The sequence below is a fragment of the Pelophylax lessonae genome (assembly GCF_965119305.1).
Source record: "Pelophylax lessonae genome assembly, chromosome: 2".
NCBI lineage: Eukaryota > Metazoa > Chordata > Amphibia > Anura > Ranidae > Pelophylax > Pelophylax lessonae.
In genome coordinates this window covers 365,076,736-365,100,896 of record NC_138769.1, presented here as the reverse complement: position 1 = coordinate 365,100,896, position 24,161 = coordinate 365,076,736, and the positions used below count along the sequence as shown (strand labels likewise).

The following is a 24,161-nucleotide window of genomic DNA, read 5'->3' as shown; positions in this document are numbered from 1 at the left end:
TTGTTTGTATTTATATTGCTGTATATACTGTCCTTACAGTGTATTATAAGTATTTTATGTTTTACATCTCTTTTTTGTCTTCTATGTGCAGGGAGAACCAGGTCCACCAGGGCCTCCAGGACTGAAAGGGATCCCAGTAAGTGAAAATAATATGATATATTGCATTTTATAGCTATATTGCAACCCAATGTCATTTAGTTACCTTTCCATGTTTAGTGGTCTTATCCTTGAAAACAGATTTACTCCATTATTAATTTTGAGTATTAGTTAGAGCTTTTATAACATATTGTTTTAAACCAGGGATTTAAAGGAAAAACTGGACATACTGGATTACCAGGACCAAAGGTAAAACATTTTCACATTTGATTATTATGACAACCTAGAAAATACCCATTGAACAAGCTCTAATTGCTAACTATCTGTTTCAGGGAGACTGTGGACCTGCAGGACCACAAGGAAGTATTGGTCGGCCAGGAGCAGAGGTTGGTGAAGGATGTCTTACATCATCAGTCATGTTGTCCTAATAAACAGCCCTCTCCCATAATAGTGCAATGCTATGAACTATAGTTAGAAGGTGGTTTTACAGCTTTTTATCTTCCCCAGGCTTTGTGGCACAACTTACTGATACAAACCTTTAGTTAGAAGAAAAATATTAGTCCAAAGTTGATTTGTTTTTCAATGATTTAGGGTGATCCTGGTCCTATGGGCCCACAAGGACGTCCAGGTCCTCCGGGACACATTGTAAGTATAGAAAGAATATTTATGCTGGTTCAGCGCAATTACTATAGACCATACAATGTTGTTGGTATCTTTTTTAGGGACCTTCTGGAACCCCAGGACAACCAGGCCCATCTGGACCCCCTGGAATTGTGAGGCTTTAATAAAGTCATATGTTATTGAAAAATAAAACTGCAATTTATAATCACAATAACCTATTTGAGTTTATTTTATGCTAGGGTTTGAAGGGTGAAAGAGGCTCCCCAGGTGAACGGGGTATGATGGGTCTTCCAGGAGAACCAGGAGCCCCAGGACATCCTGGACCAGCTGTAAGTACCCCCTTACCTTTTTTTTTTAACAGTAAGCATAATCAATTAACCAAGCAATGGCTACAAAACAGCAAAACAAAGAAAAATATGAACTTAAAAAAAATAATAATATTTTTTTTACATATAAAGAGAAATTCAGAGACCATTACATTGTAAAAAAAAAAAATCAGCCTTCTCATAAGTTATGTTTGACAATGACTTATACCCGCCATGGGTATTAGCTCTGTTGCCACTAACTTGCATTCTTCATAATACAATGTACAATAAAGTAAATTCAACAAGGAATCCAAACCTACGCCCTGGCAAACCCTAAAGTAGAGATATCATCATAGGTAATGAGAGATATAGCAAACTGCTCTGATATCTGGTTTAATATAGGCCTAAATTAAAAGAAAACTGAAAGCAAAGTAAAAAAAAATTAACACTAGCAGCAGGTAGGTAACACCATAAACTGTCAGCATATGACTGCTGCAGCTACTACTATGGAAACTCACTTGAGAATTGTCTTGGACTTCCTGCAGCCTACCTACTTCCCTTATCCATTCTACAATATCATGTTTTATAACTCTGTTACCAAGGCACTATCATGGTGGACGTTGGCAAAATGCAAGCATACAAAAGCATCAAGAGGCATATACTGACAGCTTATGCTATTAGCTGTCTAGTGTTCCATTTTTTGAACCACCCATTTTAGGTGGTTAAAAAATTACAATTGACACTCTTTGTACCATTTTGTAGCCAATATAATTCCCTGTTTATGCACCTTTTTTGATTGCGTATTAATACTAACTGTCTTATGCAGAGCATCTTATCATTGTATCAATTCCTGATTAAAACCTATAAATATAAAATAATACAGACTATTTAGACCGGTTTCCCTTTGAGACTTGACAACGAATTGGCCTTGTGATAGGTTGCTTAGACACCAAGAACTTCATTGGAAGTATGGGAAGGGGAAGTGTCTTCTTTCCCATACCCAAGAAGCTGATTGGGATGGTGTGTTCCAGTGGTGCACTGAACAGCTTTTTTTTTATATATTATTATGTTCTTGCACCTTATGGGGCATAAAATACAGGCTTATATGAAGAGGAACTGTAATCACCAATTTTATTGCCTATGGCCACTCTGCAGCTGGCGCTTTCTCTATTATTCACTTTCCATGCCTTGTTTTGCATTTTAACTCTGGATGGGGATGGTTATCTTGGTAGAGGAACAGTTTTGTGATCAACATGGTAGAAACCTATAGAAACCTCTCCAAGTCTCCTGAGACTAGCAGTCAGAGGCAGCAGATCTCCCACTGCCTTAGATCTCACACTGCAGATATTGAGCTTGAATGCCTATGCGCACTTAACATAGCATAGAATAACATGAAGTGCACTGCTATTTTTTAGGAAAAATTCAAGACAAAACGTACATTTTTCAGAATACTCTTTGTGCTTCTAGTCGTTTTCTACACAACAACGAATCCTAATTGTTTGAGTTCCCTTCTACTTTAAAGCAGTCCTTCACCCTCTTCCACAACCTTCCTCCACTCTACCCGTGCTTCCATCCTCTATACGTATCGAGCTGTTTTGTTTCTTTGTTTTTTCTTACCTTTCTTAGGCAAAAATGTCCGGCCCCACCTCCCTATGCACGTCAGTCGCCTTAGGTGAATGACGTGCAAACTGCCCACACATCACACATCCCCGGAGGCATAGCATAGGGGGTAGGCCTATCAGTGCATCATCGGGAGGCTTGCCCACTGAACCAGGAAGAGCCGGCAGGCCTCTCGATATCATCAGAAAGAACACGGTGACAGAGCTGTAACCAGGCATAAGGGGATCTCATTGGGACAACGCTGGATCTGCTGGGTGGGTGAGTATCTGAAATGTGCAGATACCACCTTAAGGTAAGGGAAGACAATAAAATGTGATGGGGGGCAAGGGCAGGTCCGCTTTAAGTACAGTATAATCAATCAATTTTGAGGCCTAATTCCAAGCAAAGATAAACACGCAGATAAAATACATATATGAAAGCTATTTTACCTTCCAAAGGATTTGTATTTCTGTCTGTCCAGTCCTGAGATTTACACAAATTGACCACCCATGCACAGCCCTCTCTGGCAGGACACTAGACCTGATTCTGTGTGCTGTAGTAACACTTACAGGTCTTGTTCCCTGTCCTAGCCTGTGACTGGACAGTGAAAGAAGAAGCAGCAGCACACTAATGAGCTAATCTTTCTGTCACTCTAAGACCCCTTTCACACTTTGTGCAATTTTTTTCACACGGTTTTTACTGGACTTGAAGCAATGCCTATGTCTATGAACCTCAAAAACCATCAAAGTCGGACCAAAGTAGTGCAGGGACTACTTTGAAGTCGTTACAACTTATAGTCACACAGATATGAACAGTACTCATCGGAAATCATGGAGTACAACTTGTCATGCGACTTTGCAGTCCCAAATTGCAGGACAAGTCGCACAAGTGTGAAAGGGGTCTAAATGCTGCTATACAGGTAAGTGCAACAGGCTGATACCAAGATAAATTCAGGTACTTGCACTGCTTGCATTAACAAAAAGGTTACATTTACCTTTGTATTATTGAATACAGAGATACAGTACATTAACGTGTATATTTTATTTCTGCCTGAAATTCAAGTATAGATTTCTTTTATCTCTCTAAAACACTGGATAATCAGTTTTATATTTTTTAATTGTTGTGTTTGACATTAGGGTGAAATTGGATCAGATGGGGAACCTGGAAAAGAGGTATGTAACACAACATGCTTTGCCCTTCTGTGTGTACATATGTATTCTCATATTTCTGTCCTACACTACTTATCAAAACGTTACTCTGGGCCATTATTCGTCTCATTACTCTCCAACTCTGATAAAATAAGTTAATATATATTTTACATTTTTATATTAGAAACACCAATATCTGTATCTATTTGAATCTAAAAATAGTTGCATCAGTATCCATTTTTACCAAAATGTGGGTCTTCTCTGCTATTCCTGTGCATTGGGAAGTTAACAACGGCAAAGAATGAGCCACTGAAAGCATGCATGGAGAAAGGACTACATTTCCAGTCTCTGCAATAGTTTTATAGTGTTTTATTCTTGACTGTGTCACAGACAAAGGATTGGATTGCATCATTTGGTTCCTTTCAGAACATGTAAATGAGTGCAGGTGTTACAAACAGCCATGAATAGGTCTAATTATAAAACACCTGTACATCAGTCAAGCTAGTGAGTCCATTGCTGAATTTAAAACAGACTGGGAAGCTATATTTAAGAAGATATAGATAAAGCCTCAGAACATACAACAGTCACAATTTAATGACATTATACCTCTTGAAGATCAGTAATGAAAATGTATTTAACTGCTCAGATAATTAAAAGAAAAAATGTTCTTCTGAAATTCATTGTCATAGAGGTGCTTGGGGTAAAGATTTGGAGTACAAAGATGAACTTACAGTATATTAGTATATATTACATGAGTAATTCTGTCGAAGAAATATTAATGAGGCTAGGGTCAGATAAGGATCGCCAAAAGTTATATGTGTGTGTCATTTAAAGTGGTATTAAACCCAAAAGCAAACAGTTATTATATTGCAGCTTAGCAAATGTAAGATGTGGTGGCTGCATTCGTTTTCCTTTTTTAAGCTTTTTTTCCCTTTTATTTCACCTGGTGATCTGGCTAGGATGTCTGTTGTCTTTGAACAAAGCAGGCTGTGCTGCAGATGTAGCAGTTTATAAGGTTAAGGCAAACCATTTACTACTCTCGCAGGGGTGCTTAAAATAATTAGCTTTTATTTATTAATGTAAAAACTTTATCCCAAAAGGAAACACATTGTTTGCTGTAATTGTTTGTGTAACTGCAGTGTGAGCTGAAGTGAAACTAATGCCTCGTACACACGCATCGATTATTGGCCGGGAATTTTCGGCCAACGTCCGATCGGCCGATTTCCGCTTTGTTAGTATGATGCTTTCGACAACCGACTCCGAATTTTCGGCCGAATAAAATCTGGTGTGCAGGCTATAAAATTTTTGTTGGCCGTCAACACAACGGCCGATTTTCCGTCAGTCAGTACAGATTTCGGCAGACAAAAATCTGATGAGAAAGTCTGGGCATGCTCAGAGAAGAAAAAACACACAGACAGTAAACCAGAACATGACATCACTTCTGAAGTAGATTTTTGTTTGCCGAGAAAATTTGTGTGCAGTCTAGGCACATTCCAACCAACAAAACACAACTCTGGACAAAAGTCGGACGATCGGTCGGCCGATAATCGTTGCGTGTGTACGAGGCATAAGTGTGTTAGCGTATTCAAATCTACTAGTACACCTAACACTCCCCTCCCCCTAAACTCACAAAGATGCTGTCTGCTGTGCCTCCTGTGCTTCTTCATCCAGAGTGGGGGCACTCTAATACAGAAGGTGTGTTACTGGGCAGATCACCATGTGTAAACAGAGGGCAAAAAAATCTTTAAAAAAAAAAAAAAAACAATGCAGCCACCACATCTAAGGATTGGAAAGCTGCAATATATTACATTTTTGGTTTTGGGTTTAATACCGCTTTTAAAGACAAAAGCAGACCAGTCTTCAATCAAAACTTCCACAAGTCAATAATGTCAAAAAAATCCTGCTAAACACCTGTTTTGTGTTATAAAGGAACCCATAGCAAAGGGGTTATGCGTTAGAATTGTTAGTAATATGTAGAAGCCTTCAGTAGGCTCTGTCCAAAGGTGCCTCTTTTTGAAATGTGGATAGATACCTGTTTAGTAGAAGTTTATGGGATTGCACTTTAGAGACTTCATGAAGAGGAGAACATGCAGTTGTCTTGCTAGTGTTTCCTACAGGAGGAGATCTTTTCAACAGGTTAAAATCCAAAAGGATATTTTTTTATGTCTTTAAAAGAGAAGAATGGACTTTCAAAAAAAACAAACATTTATACTCACCTAGGTGAATGCAGCATCGATCCTTTGATGCATTTGTCCCCTGCTGGTTCTTCCCTGAGAACTGAGTGACCAAACACCGCTGATGGCTCATTTCTCCCCTCTGCTCTGAGCAGAGAGCCGGTGACTATCAGTCACCGGCTCTCTACTCACCCCGGCTCTCTGCTCTCCCCAGTGACTACCAGTCACCGGCTCTCTGCTCTCCCCTCCAGTACTGACTGGAGTGCTGGGCTGGCTCTCTCAGCGGCTCTGTCCAAGCTTCTGAGTGGATCCAGACAATACGTTAGGGATCTTTTCAGAGCCTGGACTAGTTCTGTGACGTCAGCCGACAGCAAGCCTTAACCCACTGTCAGCTAAAAACAGGTCACAGGAGTGCAGAACTAACTGAACCCATGTGAATTTCTCACTTTATTACTATAATTTGTTCAATCAACAAACAGATGGTTGAATACTGGTCCATATACTGTCTTTTTTGTTTCCGCATACAGCTCTTGAGCTGTCTTCTTCAGTATATAACCCTTTGAATGTGTAAAGGATAGTATACTGGTTCTGAGTACTATTGGCAAAGTTGATTTTGTTTTTAATTGTTTTTTAAATATTCTTTGTGTGGCCTTGTTTTTTCCTTTTTTTTAATTTGTGTTTTTTTTAAATTTTATTACATTTTTTGAGTATAGTAATCTTTGAGTTATAATCTATTTGCTGCATATATTTTTGTTTAGCAAAAATCTTGTGTTATATTTTGAGATTTATTGGTCTATGGTTTCATTTGCTTAGAGCTTGGGACATCTATTGGATTATCCCTACAAAATACGTTATTTACTTGTAGATATGTAGTTCTGTGAAGGCTTCTGCTTCAAGCAGTTTTCATGATAATTAATTTCATTAAGGAGATTATTTTGTGCCACTGACAAAATAATCGGCTGCTTCTCATTTAATTCATAAACAGACAAAATTTACCCAGCACACTTACCAGCCAGCCTGGAAAAAAATGACCTTGTCTAACATCTCCTTTTAAAAACAGAGGGTTTAGCTGCACACATTTGGAAATATATGTGGATGCCTATGAAAAGGCTCCCCTGTATACTGTGGTCCTAATTCTATATTTTTGAGAGTCTCCAAGTTGGAGAATATATAGTTCCAAGGTCAGTTTTGCCTGGAGGGCATTTCATTCAGAATCAGTGGCATTAAATTAAACAAAATTAGTGCTATAAGGCATAACCCACCTTTTGCAAATACACCCACATTAAAAAAAATTCTAAAAATGTGAATTTATTTAATGTTTGCATTGCATTGCAACTATGATCAGTGCATAGTGGGTGCAATGCACAGGCTTCTAGAGAAAGTTGCCATAACGGAGGTAGGTACCTTTTGTTATGGAGCTGGAGAAAGTAAACAATGTACTACAAGTGTGGGAAATCACACCATAGTGGCAGATGAGACTTGTAGTCTTCACATTCACAGATCCCCTTTTGAATGCATGACTTGGCCATGTAAAGGAAGCCATGCACAGCCACAACATGACGCTGGAAGCAACTGGCAATTCAGGTTAAGTGGGTGGTGATTTGAGAATAGGGCGGTTGAGGAATGTGACCATATTTTATCTTACACCTGAAATGTAGGTGTTATATGAAACATGATCAGAAAGGTGGAGTATGCCTTTAATCTCTTTCCAAGCACATAATACATATATGGTGCGGCAGGAACGGTGAGTTTTAATGCCGACACACCAAACAGATGCTCCCATGGCAACTGAGTTTTTTGTGCTGAGAGCGTACTTACTGCATGCTTGCAGCACTGTGACTGAGCTGTGACCAGCAGTTTCTGGTCCTTAGCTATGATTGGTAGCTGACAGCACAGGCAGCTGGTCATGTGACCACTGTGACAGATATAAACAATGGTCACATAATCCAGCCTTAAGGAGTTAAGTTGCTATTTACATATTTTAAAACAAGTTTGATGTAATGCTGTATTCATATACTTTTGATGTAGGTAAAGTAGATATTGGATATAGACTTGTATCAATATATATCCGTATATAAATTCAGAAAATTAACAATAATACATTATTTTATGTCTATTATATCATATTAGGGCTCTCAAGGAAAACCTGGCATGCCTGGAATACCTGGAGAAAAGGTAAGAAGTCATATCATTTGGCATCTTGGGGTCAATTCACTAAGAGTTAAATAACGGCAAATAAAATGTGGTAAAAGAATCAGTCATGAAAGTTCAATTCACTAAGAATTTAGTGTTAAATAACGAATGCGGTATTTTTCTCGATTGTTCGGTAACTGCCGCATTCCCTAATGCGGTAATTTAGCGCATGTGTTGGTGGTTATGGGATGTTTAGGGTAATTTTCTTTATAATATTTTACTTTTTAACATGTTTTTTATTTTTCTTTTGCAAAAAAAACAATTTTTTAATCTCACACTTTTACAGTAATCTGTATTTAGAGGCAGAACTACCTACCTACCAAATCTCTCCTGATGTTTGGTAATCCAAGCTCCTTTACTAAATCCATCATGAAATTCTTTTTTTTTTTTGCAAATGTATGGCCTACTAAAGTTGTTGAAAGTGCTCTTTTCTATGTTTTTGGCACAATTCTGTGCTGCTGCTGCCTATGTTAATATTGTGGAAACTAAAGAAAACTGGACTATATTTTTTTTTTTACATTTTTTAAACATTTTTCTTTATTTCTTATGTTCCTATCCAAGTTGAACTTGTTCTAATGGTGTATGTAACTAAAAGTGTTACAGTGGCCACTTCAAGAGGTCACTTCTAGCTAGAGTAAGAGCCGGTTCACACTGCTGCCATAGATTAGCACAGGACCCGCACAGGACCCGGCACAAGTCGCTCCGACTTAGAAAAAGGGTCCTGTACTACTTTGGGGTGACCTGGAGCGACCTGCATTGACTTCAATTATATGAAGTCCATGCATGTCGCTCTGAGGTCACGGTGCGCGCTGTGCACCGCGACTTCACAGGTCGCCCTGGCAAGTCGGATCGCCTCAGTGTGAACCGGCTCTAATTGTCATAGTTGACATACTCCATTGTTGCACTTTTGTAAATGTTTACTTTAAAAAATAAACATTTTTTTTTTGTTTTTAAGTTTTTAATGTTACATTTTAGCCATTGTTAGCATTTCATTTGCACTGCATGTCATGCCTTTTTTATTTAATTAAAAAAAAATAAAAATACTTTTGTACTCGTGATGCCACATTTTTGGGTGTCCACTGCTGGTGGAATAGTGTCAACTTTTTGTAGGTTCTCTGTGGGTGGAATTAGACCCCTCTCTGAGGGTAGTATTGCACCCCTTTCTGTGGGTAGCATAGTACCTCTTCCGGTCGGTCTTCTGTGGGTTGAATTAGGCTCTCGGTGGGTGGAATGCCCCTTTCTGAAGGTTTTAATAGGCCCCTCTTTCTGCTACTGCATTGGTTACCACCACCAAAAGGGTGGTGTTAAATATCAAACCTTTTTTTAGTTCCTGTTTCGTTTGTGAACTGGTCTTAACAGATTACCGCACGTTTTTTTGCGATAGTTACCAACAATTCTTTTTTTTTTCTTTTTTTTGTTGCTTACCGCAAAATATATATATTTTTTTATGAATTTGACTTTATTTATGCATATGAGTAACATGATACCCTTACCACACGCAGTAAAGCTCAGTGTCTCCCTTATCATCAAATAGATTATTGGAAATTAAGCTAATTTGTATTATATACACTCCTACTGTAGGGTGAAGCTGGTGCTCCTGGGCCTGCAGGACCCCAAGGGGAGAGAGGAAGACCAGGGCCACCAGGAAACGGCTATGGAAAAAGTGATTCTTCTGGAATTGTTGGGCCTAGAGGACCTGCTGGAGAGAGAGGATCTAGTGGTCCTCCTGGTCAACCAGGTACACCAGGAATTCCGGGAACTCCTGGAACAATGGTAAGAAGAGAGAAGAAAATGGTGTGATATAGGATGCCATTTCCTACAAGTTACCAGTACCTAGAAAAGACAAATACACAAAAATATCTATCTATCTATCTATCTATCTATCTATCTATCTATCTATCTATCTATCTATCTATCTATCTATCTATCTATCTATCTATCTATCTATCTATCTATCTATCTATCTATCTATCTATCTATCTATCTATCTATCTATCTATCTATCTATCTATCTATCTATCTATCTATCTATCTATCTATCTATCTATCTATCTATCTATCTATCTATCTATCTATCTATCTATCTATCTATCTATCTATCTATCTATCTATCTATCTATCTATCTATCTATCTATCTATCTATCTATCTATCTATCATTAGTCAGTGATAGATAGATAGATAGACTAATGATAGATAGATAGATAGATAGATAGATAGATAGATAGATAGATAGATAGATAGATAGACAGACTATCTATCTATCAATAATCAGTCTATCTATCTATCTATCTATCTATCTATCTATCTATCTATCTATCTATCTATCTATCTATCTATCTATCTATCTATCTATCTATCTATCCTAACAAATTGAAGTGTATATCCTAGGAAACACACAAAAGGCTTTAATACTTGAAGGTATGAATAAGTTTGTATCTAGTAAACTTATCTAGTTGATTTGAATTTCTCATTAAAAATGTATTGTCAGTAGTGAAATTATCTTAACTTTGTTGCTGTGTCAAAACATACAGTACCTGTATATGACTAGAGAAGCCTGAACATTTTTAGAAATGTACTGAATTGGTTTACATTCCCAGTTGGCATAGATAAGATAATACATTTAGAGTATCAGCGTTCCGTCTACATTTAAAGTGACAGATGTATTAACAGCAAACCTGTGCTTTATCCAAATTAGGCAAACCAAGGGGCTTAAAACACAGGGGCAAAATGTAGGTTTACATTAAATACAATAGCAACCTTAAAGAGAAACTCCACTTTTGTTGTCACAGTCTAAAAAGGAGGTCAACTGCATTTTTTAAAGTGTAACTCCACTTTTGTTTCAGAAATAAACATTCCTCTCTGGGTGATCTATGCACATTACAAGGATTATAACAAACTTTGTTGCAGAGTCCTACCTTTTGTTATTCTGCAGAAATCCCTGTTTGTTTGTCTGTGTCCATGTGCTGGGTGAATCTGTATGGGAATGGTGTTCTAATTATCAATCAGCTGCTGCAACTGCATCCCTTTAAGCTGGTCATACATTAGGGATGATCGAACTTTTGAAAAGTTTGGTTCGACCAGAACACCCGAATTTCCCGAAAGCTCGTTTCGGATTCCAGAACCCCATTGGAATAAAAAAAACACAATTTTGAAGCCCTAAAACCAAATAAATGTCCCTAAAAAGTGCATAGGGTTCTGGGTCATGCCCCAGGGACTATGAATCAGGCAAAAAAAAGTTTTTAAAAATTGTCGTTTTTGATAGAGAGCCAATTATTGAAAAAATTATTGAAAAAAAAAAAAAAACGAGATTTCTTTGGATTTAGTGTCTGGGGGGTCTAAAAAGTGTACCTGTGAAGTTTCAGCTCTGTAGCATGTCCAGAACCAGAAAAAAAACAGATTATTTTTCTTAGACTTTCAGTAGTGCAGGGATGGTGTTACCCTCCTTTTAAACCTGGGCGTTTTTGTTTCAGGCATGTTTCAGGCGTTTTTCAGGCATTTGTGGGCATTTGAAGGCGTTTGGAGGCAGGCATGACATCTGAACTTCTGTATAGGGGTGTATATATATATATATATATATATGTGTGTGTGTGTGTGTGTGTGTGTGTGTGTGTGTGTGTGTGTATGTATGTATGTGTATACATATACATGTATATACACACAGCTAAACTACACTATGGTCACCCTGACATGGCAGAGTTCGGTCACCCTGATATGGCAGAGTCAGCTAAACTACACTACGGTCACCCTGACATGGCAGAGTTCGGTCACCCTGGTATGGCAGAGTCAGCTAAACTACACTACGGTCACCCTGACATGGCAGAGTTCGGTCACCCAGGCATGGCAGAGTCAGGTCACCCTAAACTCCGGTCACCCTGACACTTAAAAGTATCCCTACAAAAACTAGATTATTGAATATAACTATAGTGGTATATAGTACCCTAACTACACTGCATATCCCTTTCCTCACACTAAAAGAACAGTTCCATACAGCAGCAGATAATTGCAAAATGACACTGGAGCTTTACAAGCAGCAGGAGAAACACAAATGCTTCCACTCTCTTCAAAAGCCTCTGTATTACAGTGCTAGAGGTTAGGCGGGGCTATGTTATATACTGGGGGTTGTATTCACTCATGATTGGCCTCTGGTCCCCGTAGTCACTCCAATCACGTTTCTAGCAGACTCCTGTCCCCCTCATTGGCTTTTACTGACGTTTCTGGGCCAATCACGGGCTTTTAAAGCCCAATTCCTGTCCCATTGCATTTTGGGCGGTTCTGGTGACCGAATTACGAACTTTTACCACAAAAAGTTCGGAATTCGGCCGAATTTCGAACACCCAATGTTCTGGTCGAACCGATGGTCGACCCGAACAATTCGATCATCCCTATATACAATTTTCTTATTTGATTTCCGTTAGATTTACCTTCAAATATGAAGTGCAAGGACTTGCCTGATTGCATACAAATTTAAAGTGCTTAGCCACTTGCCACCCACCATATAGTAGAATGATGGGAATCATATGATGTGCACTAAGATAAGCTGCCCGCAAGGGCGCGCAGAGTGGCGATCGGTGGTGCGTCGTTTCACTCTGACTCACTGCATCGCCGATCCCGGTAAAGAGCCTATGACGTAGGCTCTTTACCATGTGATCAGCTGTGACCAATCACAGCTGGTAACATCGTAACTAGGAAGTGCAGTTTATCCACTTTTCCTCAGTTCACGAGTAGAGGAGAGCCCATCGGTAGCTCTCCTGACAGGGGGGAAGGGGGGGGGGTCTGTGCTGATAATCAGCGCATTGATTATCAGTGCAGACCCATCAGGGATTCCCACTTTAGCCCACCAGGGATGCCCACTAGAGCCCACTAGGAATGCCAAACCGTGGCCACGAGGGATGCCAAACAGTGTTCATCAAGGAATCCAATCAGTGCCTATTAGGGATGCCAATCAGTGCCTTTCAGTGCCTCCTCATCAGTGCTGCCTATTAGTGCCATCTAACAGTGCCCATCAGTGCCACCTATCAGTGCTGCCTATCAATGCCCATCAGTGCCGCCTATCAGTCCCGCCTATCAGTGCCACCTATCAGTGCCCATCAGTGTTGCATATAAGTGCCTCATCATCAGTGCCCATCAGTGCCACCTCATCAGTGCCAATTCATCAGCGCCCATAAATGCTGCCTCATCAGTGACTGTCAGTGCAGCCTCAATAGTGCTCATCAGTGCAGGAGAAAACTTACTTATTTACAAAAAAAATTAACATAAACAAAGAAAAACTTTTATTTTTTTTTTTCCAAATTTTAAGGCTTTTTTTTTTGTTTAGCAAAAAAGAAAAAACTCAGTGGTGATCAAATACCACCCAAAGAAAGCTCTATTTGTGGGGGGAAAAAAAGATAAAAATTGTGTTTGGGTACAGTGTTGACTGTGCAATTGTCATCCAAAATGCGACAGCGCTAAAAGCTGTCCTGGCCTGGGCAGGAAGGGGGTGAAAGTGCCCTGTATTGAAGTGGTTAAAGGGTAACTCCACTTTTGTAGGGGAAAAAATTGCAAATAAAAAAAATTAATATAGTGTATAGAACTGCGACTAGGCTTGTGACGGTATCAGATTTTCATGCTGCGATTAATTGATTAAGGTTTTGCCACGGTATACGGTATTATCACGGTATTCTATTATTAAATTTAAATTATTAAATTTCCACCTCACTTCAATTTCATTGCTTAATTTAGGGGCTTTGGTTCACTTATGCACATTATTATATAGTCAGTCAGTACAGACTCTGTGAACCAGGCCTAAAATAGGTCATTAAGCAGTGTCTGGCCTAACTGGTGATAACTGGTCCTGGCGCTCGGCTCCGATCCGATGGCCTGGTCATTAAGAGGGCAAATCCTTGTGGTCAAGATGTGGTTAAACCTGAAGGAGGTGTTGTTTATAAATTACTTTACTATTGCTTTAGGCCTGGTTCGCATGTATGCGGGTTGGTGGTTCACATGTATGCGGGTTGGTGGTTCACATGTATGCGGGTTGGCGGCCCACATGTATGCGGGTTGGCGGCCCACATTTGCACAGGCATAGCAGCCCATTGATTTGAACTGGCTGCTATGCCCTCATTTTCCGCAGAAAAAAGGTGCATTCAGCATTTTTTTAAAATTCAGTGGCCTTGAAATCCATCCTGCTTTTGCACCATGCGACTAACCTGCAGTTCCTGCTCTGGCAAGCTTTCTGCATTTTTTGTATACGTGGGCACAGCATTTAAAAACAGTTTGCGTGTGCAGCAACGGCAGGTAAGTCGCATGGTGCAAAAGAAGGATGGATTTCATGGCCACTGCATTTTTTTAAATGCTGCATGCACCTTTTTTCAGCTGAAAACGCAGGCATAGCAGCTCAAGCCCATTCACATCAATGGGCTGCTATGCCTGTGCAAATGTGGGCCGCCAACCCGCATACATGTGAACCACCAACCCGCATACATGTGAACCAGGCCTAAAGCAATAGTAAAGTCATTAATAGATAAAAACACCGGTCCTCCTGCAGGTTTAACCACTTCTGGATCGCAAGGATTTGCCCCTTTAAAGACCAGGCCATCGGATCAGAGCGCCAGGACCAATCATCACCAGGTAGGCCAGACACTGCTTGATGGCTATATAATAATGTAATGTGGGCTGCTATGCGCGTGTGTGTGTATATATATATATATATTAGAGCTGCACGATTCTGGCCAAAATGAGAATCACGATTTTTTAGCTTGGAATAAAGATCACGATTCTCTGTGTAACAAAAAAAAAAATTGGGATAACTTTACTAAGTTTTTTTTTTTTTTTTTTTATTCATTATTCATTCAGTCTATTAATTGCGTTTGAAAGACTGCTGCGCAAATACAGTGTGCCATAAAATATTACAACAATCGCCATTTTTTTCTGTAGGGTCTCTGCTAAAAAAATATATAAAATGTTTGGGGGTTCTAAGTACTTTTCTAGCAAAAAAAAACTGATTTTAACTTGCAAGCAACAAGTGTCAGAAAAAGATCCAGTCTTTAAGAGGTTAAACTTCCTTTCTCCCTGGCAGAGGGAAGGAAAAGATACAAATGTAATCATTTTTGTTTATAGTTAGGAGACTTAATGCTGAAAGGTGTTAGCTGTGTGAGTGAATGAGTCATCCAGCTCACTGAAATGTATCAATTCACAAGTCAGGCAGACTTGACAGAGAAACTCGGTATTTTAAAAATGCCACAATAACAATACCGTGGCTATGCAATACCGCGATATATCGAATTACCGAAAACCGGCATATGTCTAACTGCGACACAAAGTCATATTGTAATCAAATGTTAATAAAATTCCCTTTCCTTTTAAAATCTTCAGAGCTATAATTTTCTGTAAAATGCAATGCAATATGGCTACCTGGAGGTGTTCTGTACACAGATGGTGTACAAAATGCCCCCCAGATATTTCATTTCCTGCTTGTGTGATTGGTTTACAGATTTTCCCAGAAGTCTGCACTAAGATACATATCAGCATCTCCTGCAACAAAAATGTAATTTTGGTGAGATACTCCCAAGGGGAAATCACGTTGAAGGCTGGCCATACAGGATACAATTTTCTTGTACAATTTTCCTTTAGATTTACCAAAACTATGTAATATGAGGTCAAACTTAAAGGGTAACTCCACTTTTGTGGGGAAAAAATAGCAATAAAAGAAAAAATAATATAGCGTATACAATTGCAACACAAGTCATATTGTAATTGAATGTTATTAAAAATGACCTTTCCTTTTATTGAAAATGACCTTTCCTTTTCAATCTGCAACCGCTATAATTTTCTGAAAATGCAATGCAATATGGCTACCTGGAGTTGTTCTATACACATAATGTGTACTGACCACACCCCAGAAACATAATTTCCTGCTTGTGTGATTGGCTCACCGATTTTCCCAGAAGTCTACACTAAGATGCAAGTCATATTTCAGGCATCGCCTGGAACAAAAATATAATATTTGGTGAGATACTTTCAATAGGAACACGTCTAAAGGGATGCAGGCCCAGCAGATTTCCTCATTAGAGCCCTGCAGCTGCACAGCTGATTAATAATTATAAAACACCTCCCATTACCATCCCTTTCCCACAGGGGCACAGAGAAAAACAGAAGGATTTCTTCAGAGTAACAAAAGGTAGTAATCTGCAACAAAGTTTGTTAAAATCCTTGTAATGTACAGAGATTACCCAGAGGGGAATGTTTTTTTCTAAAAAAAAGTTGAGTTACACTTTTACAAATGCATTTGACTCACAGTTTAGACTGTGTTTGACCTGCTTCCTTATTCCTTATAAACTTGTATGGGGAGAAATGCAGTTCTTACGCACAAAAAAAACCTGTCTAGCCCTGAGATTGCTGCTATTTAATCCCTGCCCTCCCCTCCCTTACTACTACATCTCTAGGAGTATTTCACTGGTAGGGTGAATCATGTCATGGTGAGGAGTCCTGAGGGCACTGTCTGGATTGTTGAAATTATAGTACATTTTTATCCTCTGTATGGTATCTTGCTAAAAATAAGGGGGAGGATACAGGTTACAGAAGACTTTTAAAGCCAAGTACACACTGGATTTTTTTTTTTTACATTCAACCCAACAGGGCTGAAGGAAAAAAAAACTGACAGTTTAGGAGGAGCCACTGTACTAACTATGTGATGTTAGTACAGCGATCTCCCCTTCTGTTCTATTGTGTTTTGACAAGGGGTTGGCCCCCCTCGCCAGAACACTACGGTCAGCGCTCTTAGAGAGCACTGATCGGAAGCCGATCGGTAGACCTTTTTCGGTCATGCCCCTTCGACAGAAGCTGGCTGAACGGCTGCAGAACATTCGGCCCATGTGTATACTAGGCTTAGGACTTGCAAAAGGCCATAAGGTAGGAAAAAGACAACATAAACCTACTGTGGTACAATGGTGTGTGTGTGTTTGTGTGTGTGTGTGTGTGTGTGTGTCGGGAACTGCAATTCTCCTTCCTAGAAATAGGATTCTGTAAGTTTCTATTAATTCTTTTTTTGGTACCATTCTTTTGTCAAAGCTAAGCAATATGGAAGTTACTATGTTAGCCTGCATTCACACCTGAATGAAGTGTATTCCTGAAAATTTTAAAGCTTATACTTTAGGCATTTTACCAACATTTTTCCAGGCATTTTTACATGTATCAAGCTACAGGAGTTTGTTTCCTGTGCTGGTATAAGCTTGTAGCATGCATGTACAGGTGTTCTAAGTGTATGGAGCCAACAAAATGCATGACTATGCTCAAAACAAGCTCATGTACTTTTTTGAATCCAGAGTGTAAAGCTTAGGGCGACTAAGCGTACAAGTGTGAACAGCAATAATTAGAGTGAGATTCTGCCTATTCAGGCATAGTTAGGTGCTGTCAGCAAGCAGAAAAATGCTCAAGAATAAATAGGGCTTAAAGTAAAGATTTGGAAAGAGAACCATGTAGGCTGTTATTGCTAACCTCCTTCTGTAGAAGCTAATTGCCTGGGTGTCATGCTAATTAAGAAAAAGAATGAGAGTACAAAGCCATTGGGATCATCTCAAACATATTTTTTTTCCTTAAAAAAAGGGCCTAGTAACAGTTGACATCCAATGATTTCCCGGGGTTAATATAGAAATCTCTTTAATCTTTCATATAGTATAATAGAAACCGGTTTTACTGTATATAGCAGTTATTTTAGTTATCCAAATTTGTCATTGGGGACAAGGACATGATTGGCTAAATTCTTAAAAACACATCAGGTATAGTAATTTCAATCCCAGAATTGTATAAGCAACTGTAAAATTTGTGAATAAAAGTCTGTGTATAAAAATGAAACCTGTAAACTAGACCTTAACAATAGTAAAAGCATACCTTTATTTTCAGTCTTAAATTGTATATAAATCAGTTTTTTTATTAATTTTATACGCACATTAAACTTTGATTCACAAATGAATATGAATATATACCACTTTTATGGGCATCAAATATAGTTATTTACGCACACAGTCCAGCTCAGGAGCATGCCCGCACAATTGCCCCCGGAGCAGTCGGCTTGCTATGGGGGCAGTCAGAAAAGAGGACAGCTTTGGACCCCAAAAGAGGAGGTAAGAAACCACTCTGTGCAATATCATCACACAGAGCAGGTAAGTATAACATGTTTATTATTTTATTTTAAGAACAAAAATCAACCTTTACAACCACTTTAAGGCATTTTATCAATTTTTCATTATGAATATTGTGACACAGTATTTTGTGTGACTAAAAAAAACATATATCATGCATATATTATATAACAACAGCTATATAAAATCTGTTTTTGTTATATTGTAGCTCTGATAAATTTGTGTCAATTCTCCTTCTTGGCTCTTTAGGCTGATCCCTATGATACTCTCGTTCTTTCACTCTATACAGGGACAGTGTTGGGGCATCACCAGGCAATAGAGGGCTACCCCTTGAGTAATCTTTTGACTTTTTTCACAATGTCCAACCTGTCTGGAGTCCAGCTTCATCACCAACATTTTGGAATACTAAAACCGTAGCTTCAGTGGTTTGATCAGGAACAAGTATGCAGATTGAGTAGACATACTACATATGTCAGGACCTGGATCCCCTGCTGGTGGCACTGTGGTTCCCAGAGCTAAAGGACACAGTACCAGTGGCCACCGGTGGGTGTCTCCCAGCAGATCCCAGTAATTAGTCTCCACCTGATGCTGTCTAATGGGAAGATATAAACCCTTCTCTTGATTTGTATTAGTGCTTCAGTGTTTTACCTGCTAGCCATATCCCTGCTCTCTGATTTATTTTTAATTTTTGTTTATGGTCTGTTGTTGTTGGATTGGTGTTCTGTGCATTAAAGCGGAGTTCCACCCTGGATTTGTTTTTTGTTTTTTTAATACCCCCGGGACAGTCAGGGCTAGTGCATTCCACAATGGCTAGCCTCTGATCTGTCCCGGGTTGCACTTACCTGCAAGACGAAATACTTACCTTGCAAACGTCTTGTCCAGCGCTGCCATCTCAGATGTGGGCAGCTTGAAGCCAGCGCGTCCTCTTCGGCGTCTTCTTCCGCCTTCTGTGGTCCCACGATGCTCTGCGCCGGCCCCGACGTCACTTCCGGGTCGCGCGCGTCACCCCTCCACAGCTTCTGGGCATGCCCAGAAGCTGTTTAGAAGGGGATGACGCGCGCGACCCGGAACTGACGTCGGGGCCGGTGCAGGCGCAATGATTCCTGGGAGCTATGACGTCCAGCTCCCAGGAATCATTGCAGAGCCAGGAAGTGATGACGGGCCGCGGCCGAGGAAGGAGGAAGAAGGAAGTAAGGTAAGTATATTTTCTTCGCTACGAGGTAAGTAAAAAAAAAAAAAAATATGCGATTATCCATTTCTTTTTCAGGTGACCCGGAGCGAGAAGATGGAGGTAAGTATAAAAATAGGGTGGAACTCCACTTTAATAAACTTCATTCTATTCATACTTAGTCTGATTCCAGTTTTATAAGTTTAGCTACACTGCACTCGTCATCCCTGCTGCCGCTAGATACCTACACTCAGTATCTCTTACGTAACACTGAAGCACAGATGTAAGTTAAAGGAGGGGTTATATACCTTCATAGCAGCCAGCATCAGGTGGCGCTTATTCACTGGGATCTGCTGGCTGTTGAGAGACACCTGCTGGTTGCCACCTTAACTGGTCCATCTAGCTCTGGGAACCACAGTGCCATCAGCAGGTGATTCAAATCCTGACAGCATACTCTACTTGTTCTGGGTTTGTAGTTCAAGCGGAATTGAAGCCAAAGACAGGTGATGAGCATCTTCACTAAGGGGTTAACAATTACTAGCCTGTAGTTGTTGTCAATATAACAAATTACCTTTGGATTGGTATAGCTTACACCTCCAGATGAATAATTTATTATAAATCCACCATTTATAATCTTGGTGTTGTTAAATTGATGTGTAGGCTATGTATGCATTATTAATATGCCAACTAAAGTATTTAAGGTGGTTTTAATGTACTTTAGGAGTTGTTATTCTTTTTTACATTTAGAGGGAGTAGTGAGTTAAATATTAAAGTTAAGGGTTAAAGTATAGAATTAAGTGATAAGCTTAAGTCTTTGAGAAAGTTAAGTGTTAAGATTTAAGGAGTTAACTTAATGTTAGGTCAATGGTTAAGGAGCCGATTGGGTTGATAGTTAAAATTTTAGGGTGAGTTTAGGAGTGAAATGTAAATGTGTGATCTGGTTATGTGTTAAGAGGTCTTTTTATGCATAGGTGTTAAGTGTTGGTGCGTATCTTAATTAGGGGTTCATTTCTAAGGTCAACTTAAGTATTATAGATAGTTTTTACTGGGGTGGTATAGCTACACACTTTTATTCACACCCTGTGCTGAAAGTTGAATGCTGATAACTACTGCATCAGATATTGGCACTAAAAACCTGTCTCTTCAAACTAACAGCTTCTAGAACCCTCACACCTGGGTTGCTCTAATATACAAATTAGCAACTTCGACAAGGATGTCAAAGCTTGGCCAATACACTTTCTGCACCTCAATTTTGGCCTTTTAAAATGACAGGCAATTATTTATATCATTTTATAAATGCTCTTTAGTATTAGACTAATAAACCTTTTTCTCTAAATACTAGGCGGATCCCGTCAATTACGATGAAATTAGGAGGATGATTCGACAAGAAGTTATCAAGATCTTTGATGGTATGATTGCAGGGCTGAGAAATTATCTAACTGTAATAATCTATTGATACCAAAAAATATTATACAGATAATTAAAGACAACATAGAGCATTCTTGTTATGCTAATTTGCATTTCCTTACTAATTTTGCAGAGAGAATGGCATATTATACCACACGCATGCAGATGCCAGTAGAGATGGTTGCCTCACCTGGAAGGCCAGGTCCACCTGGTAAGGATGGAACTCCAGGACGTCCAGGATCTCAAGGTGCACCAGGTTCTCCTGGACAGATTGGACGAGAAGGAAGACCAGGAGTACCTGGAATGAGAGGTAACATTAATGTGTATTTACCATTGACAAGATCAAAGACCAGTTTTTTTAACTTAAAGCCAAGACCAGCCAAAACTGATATTTCAGTTTTGTTTGGCCATTGTTTGGTTAAATCATCTGCCATCCTTTTTTAATGTCTTGAAGACATTAGTGGAGTGACTGTTTTATAATAATGTGTATCTGCACTCCTGCCCACAAAGTCAAATTCCCTTGCCTGGATATAATTTGAGTTTTTAATGGCTTTTAATGACTATGAATTACTATGAAATTAAGCAGACCATGGAAGAGATAAAAAGCCAGCTTGAAATGTGTTGTCAGCAGCCACTTATATATCTGAAATATTGGTTTTGGGTGAACCTTGAATATGGTTCTCAGTCAATATTTTAGAAACACTAAATGGCTTTATTGTTGGCTTTATTTATGAATTATTGTTTTACTTTCAGGGGAACCTGGACCAAAGGGAGATAAGGGAAACAATGGAATTGGTATCATGGGTGATGTGGGCCCCCCTGGACCACCAGGTATTATTTCATTGTATTTAATGTTTTTTCCTAAGAGAGTTGAGTAGGAACATTTATTTTAGTTACTGAATTATGCCTATTCTTGCCTCAGGACCCCAAGGACCACCTGGATATGGTAAATTAGGACCCACAGGTCCTACGGGACAACAAGGCATCCCAGGTATACCAGGACCCGCTGGACCAAAAGGTAACACAGGCAAAGATGGAAGATGCAACCCATCGGATTGCTACAGCATGATGTCAGTACAAGAGTACCAGCCAAAGAACATGAAAGGACCTGGTTGATAAGCTGTCCCATTCCACAAACCCTAATAACTGTCCCACTGGATCATCGTCAGAGAAGTCTGCCCTTTCCTTGCTAGAGAAGCCAACTGCATGCTTCTCGATATACTAATCTCTATATATTGCACCATATCGAGAGGCAACCATTTCTGGCAAAGAAAGGAAGGATATATTCATGCACCTTGTATACTTTTAGGTCTTCTTTGTCCAGGCCAATAGGCTCTATTCCTTACTTTTTTTTATTTTTCATGATTTTCCTTTTCCTACATTAACTTGTAGCACTTGATTAACCTTTAAGATCCCTGTCTGTGACAGACCAGAATGACACTTCACTGTCTCATCGAGACATCAAAATAATATCTGATTGGCCAGGAGTTTCATATCGAAACTGTTTCCAGTCTTGGTCCCTAGCATAATTGTTCACGTTTTCCATAATTGGGATATGGATTACACTTTACCTTGTCAAAGGTTTGAGATGAGGACTATTTTTGATATTTTACTCTTCTAATATATAAAGAAATCACTTTATATTTCCAGCTACGCCTTTTGTATGAGATGTCCTTCTTACTGTATTTCTCAGCTTTGTTTATTAACTTTCTCCAAATCAAATATCTATAGCATATACCTTACCATACATTTCATTTTAGGAGTTTGTTGCAATTTTTCTATAAAATTGTCTTAATTTATTCTGCTGACTGTGTCAGAAACATCAAGAATACCTTGTTATTATCTTTTGAATCCTTGTATTTCTTTATTTGACGGCTATTGCTGGGTAATTTCAATAACATGACAGTTTTTGGTATTCAGCATTTTCAGGTTTTCAAACTGTACAGATGTCATCTGAGTCTCTTACATGCTTTGTAGCACATATTTATCAGATCAGCCCTCTATTGTTTAACTTTTAAAAGCTGATATAGAAAAGTCACAGACAGTTGTGAAAATCTAGTTTGCTTTTCATTGCCTGTCTGCATCAATCTACAAATAAAATGTGGGGCGGTGATCCGCCTGGAAAAAAATAAAAAATATGATTTTTGTTAAAGCAGCCCTGTTATAAAATTGAATATGACAGAGAGAGGTTGCCCTTTAAAGAAGAGGTAATGTATACTTACCTGTCCTGCCTTCTACAGCATCAGTCTTTGCCCTCTTCAAAAGCTACAGTGCCTGCAAAATGATTTTCATCCAATTCCAATTTCTCATCCTATTGGGGAGCATCATATCACTGGTCCCCAGCCTAGTTACTTTAGCTTACCACTACTTCACTGCAAGACACAATAATGATGCTGAGGCCTGGTGGAAGAAACCACAGAAAACGTTGGTTGACCAGGACTCTTGTACTGAAGCCTGCGGAAGAAATAGGATTATCTGGGGCCCAATAGCGCTTAGAATAATGAAGAGTAGCAGTGCAGGTGGCAGGATGATTAAATACAATATCCCTTCTTTACAGTGCACCCTTTTTTGTCATTTTCAATTTTGCAACAAGGTCACTTTAAAGATAATTCTAGGAAAACAGCCACATACAAAGTAGACTTTGTTGCTGGGTTAAAACAATTTAAAAAATGCATTGTGGATGTATCATGTTACCTTAGCCTGTTATACAACTTTCAAAATCATTGAAAATATACCACCTATTGCACCTATACAATAGGTGTTTCTTCATTTTGGATAATGGTTGCAGTGAAAAGGTGCTTCCAAATATGTTATGTGGTAGAACACACTGCACCCCCTCTATGATGAGCGTACATAATATTTGCAATTGTATTAATAAAGAAAACCTGAATCCAATACAATCTAGGCATATGTTATGGCTGGTCAGTAAAAATGAAAATTTGTAAAAAAAAAAAAAAAAAAAAAAAAAAAAGCAATGAGTGAAATGCATAGCTGCCTCTTTTAAAAGCTGGTAACTAGTTTGTGTAACTGCAGACTTAGCCTTTTATTACCTTTGTGTGTACAGAGCCTTTTTTGTTGATGTTTTAAATGTGTATATAATATGGTAGAATGTAAAATGTTGCAGAAATTTCAGCTCAATGGGTCATTGTCTCTTCCTTCTGATTTTCTTTAAGTCAATGCTTGTAGATCTATTAAAGTCATGCAAAACACAGTGCTAAGCAACACTTTTACTATGAAACGGTGTAAATTCTACCATTGTATTAAGACGCTTAGAGCACTTGTGCTGCTCAGAGTTTTTTCCTAATATAAGTATACATATAATTGAGTTTCCAA

At 39.0% G+C, this 24,161-nt stretch overlaps 1 protein-coding gene across 1 annotated transcript in view; it reads left to right on the top strand.

Annotated features, from left to right (window-relative positions):
• The window catches only part of COL16A1 (collagen type XVI alpha 1 chain), a 284,939-nt gene extending 261,964 nt beyond the window's left edge, over window positions 1–22,975 (top strand). Inside the window, exons 58-70 of the mRNA XM_082246984.1 lie at window positions 92–136; window positions 301–345; window positions 429–482; window positions 688–741; window positions 819–869; window positions 957–1,046; window positions 3,758–3,793; window positions 8,074–8,118; window positions 9,718–9,909; window positions 20,764–20,830; window positions 20,962–21,138; window positions 21,582–21,659; window positions 21,751–22,975. Of these exons, the coding sequence (XP_082103110.1) occupies window positions 92–136; window positions 301–345; window positions 429–482; window positions 688–741; window positions 819–869; window positions 957–1,046; window positions 3,758–3,793; window positions 8,074–8,118; window positions 9,718–9,909; window positions 20,764–20,830; window positions 20,962–21,138; window positions 21,582–21,659; window positions 21,751–21,944 (1,128 nt within the window). The 3' untranslated portion in view covers window positions 21,945–22,975. The remainder of the gene's footprint in view (window positions 1–91; window positions 137–300; window positions 346–428; window positions 483–687; window positions 742–818; window positions 870–956; window positions 1,047–3,757; window positions 3,794–8,073; window positions 8,119–9,717; window positions 9,910–20,763; window positions 20,831–20,961; window positions 21,139–21,581; window positions 21,660–21,750) is intronic.
• The last annotated feature ends 1,186 nt before the right edge of the window (window positions 22,976–24,161 follow it).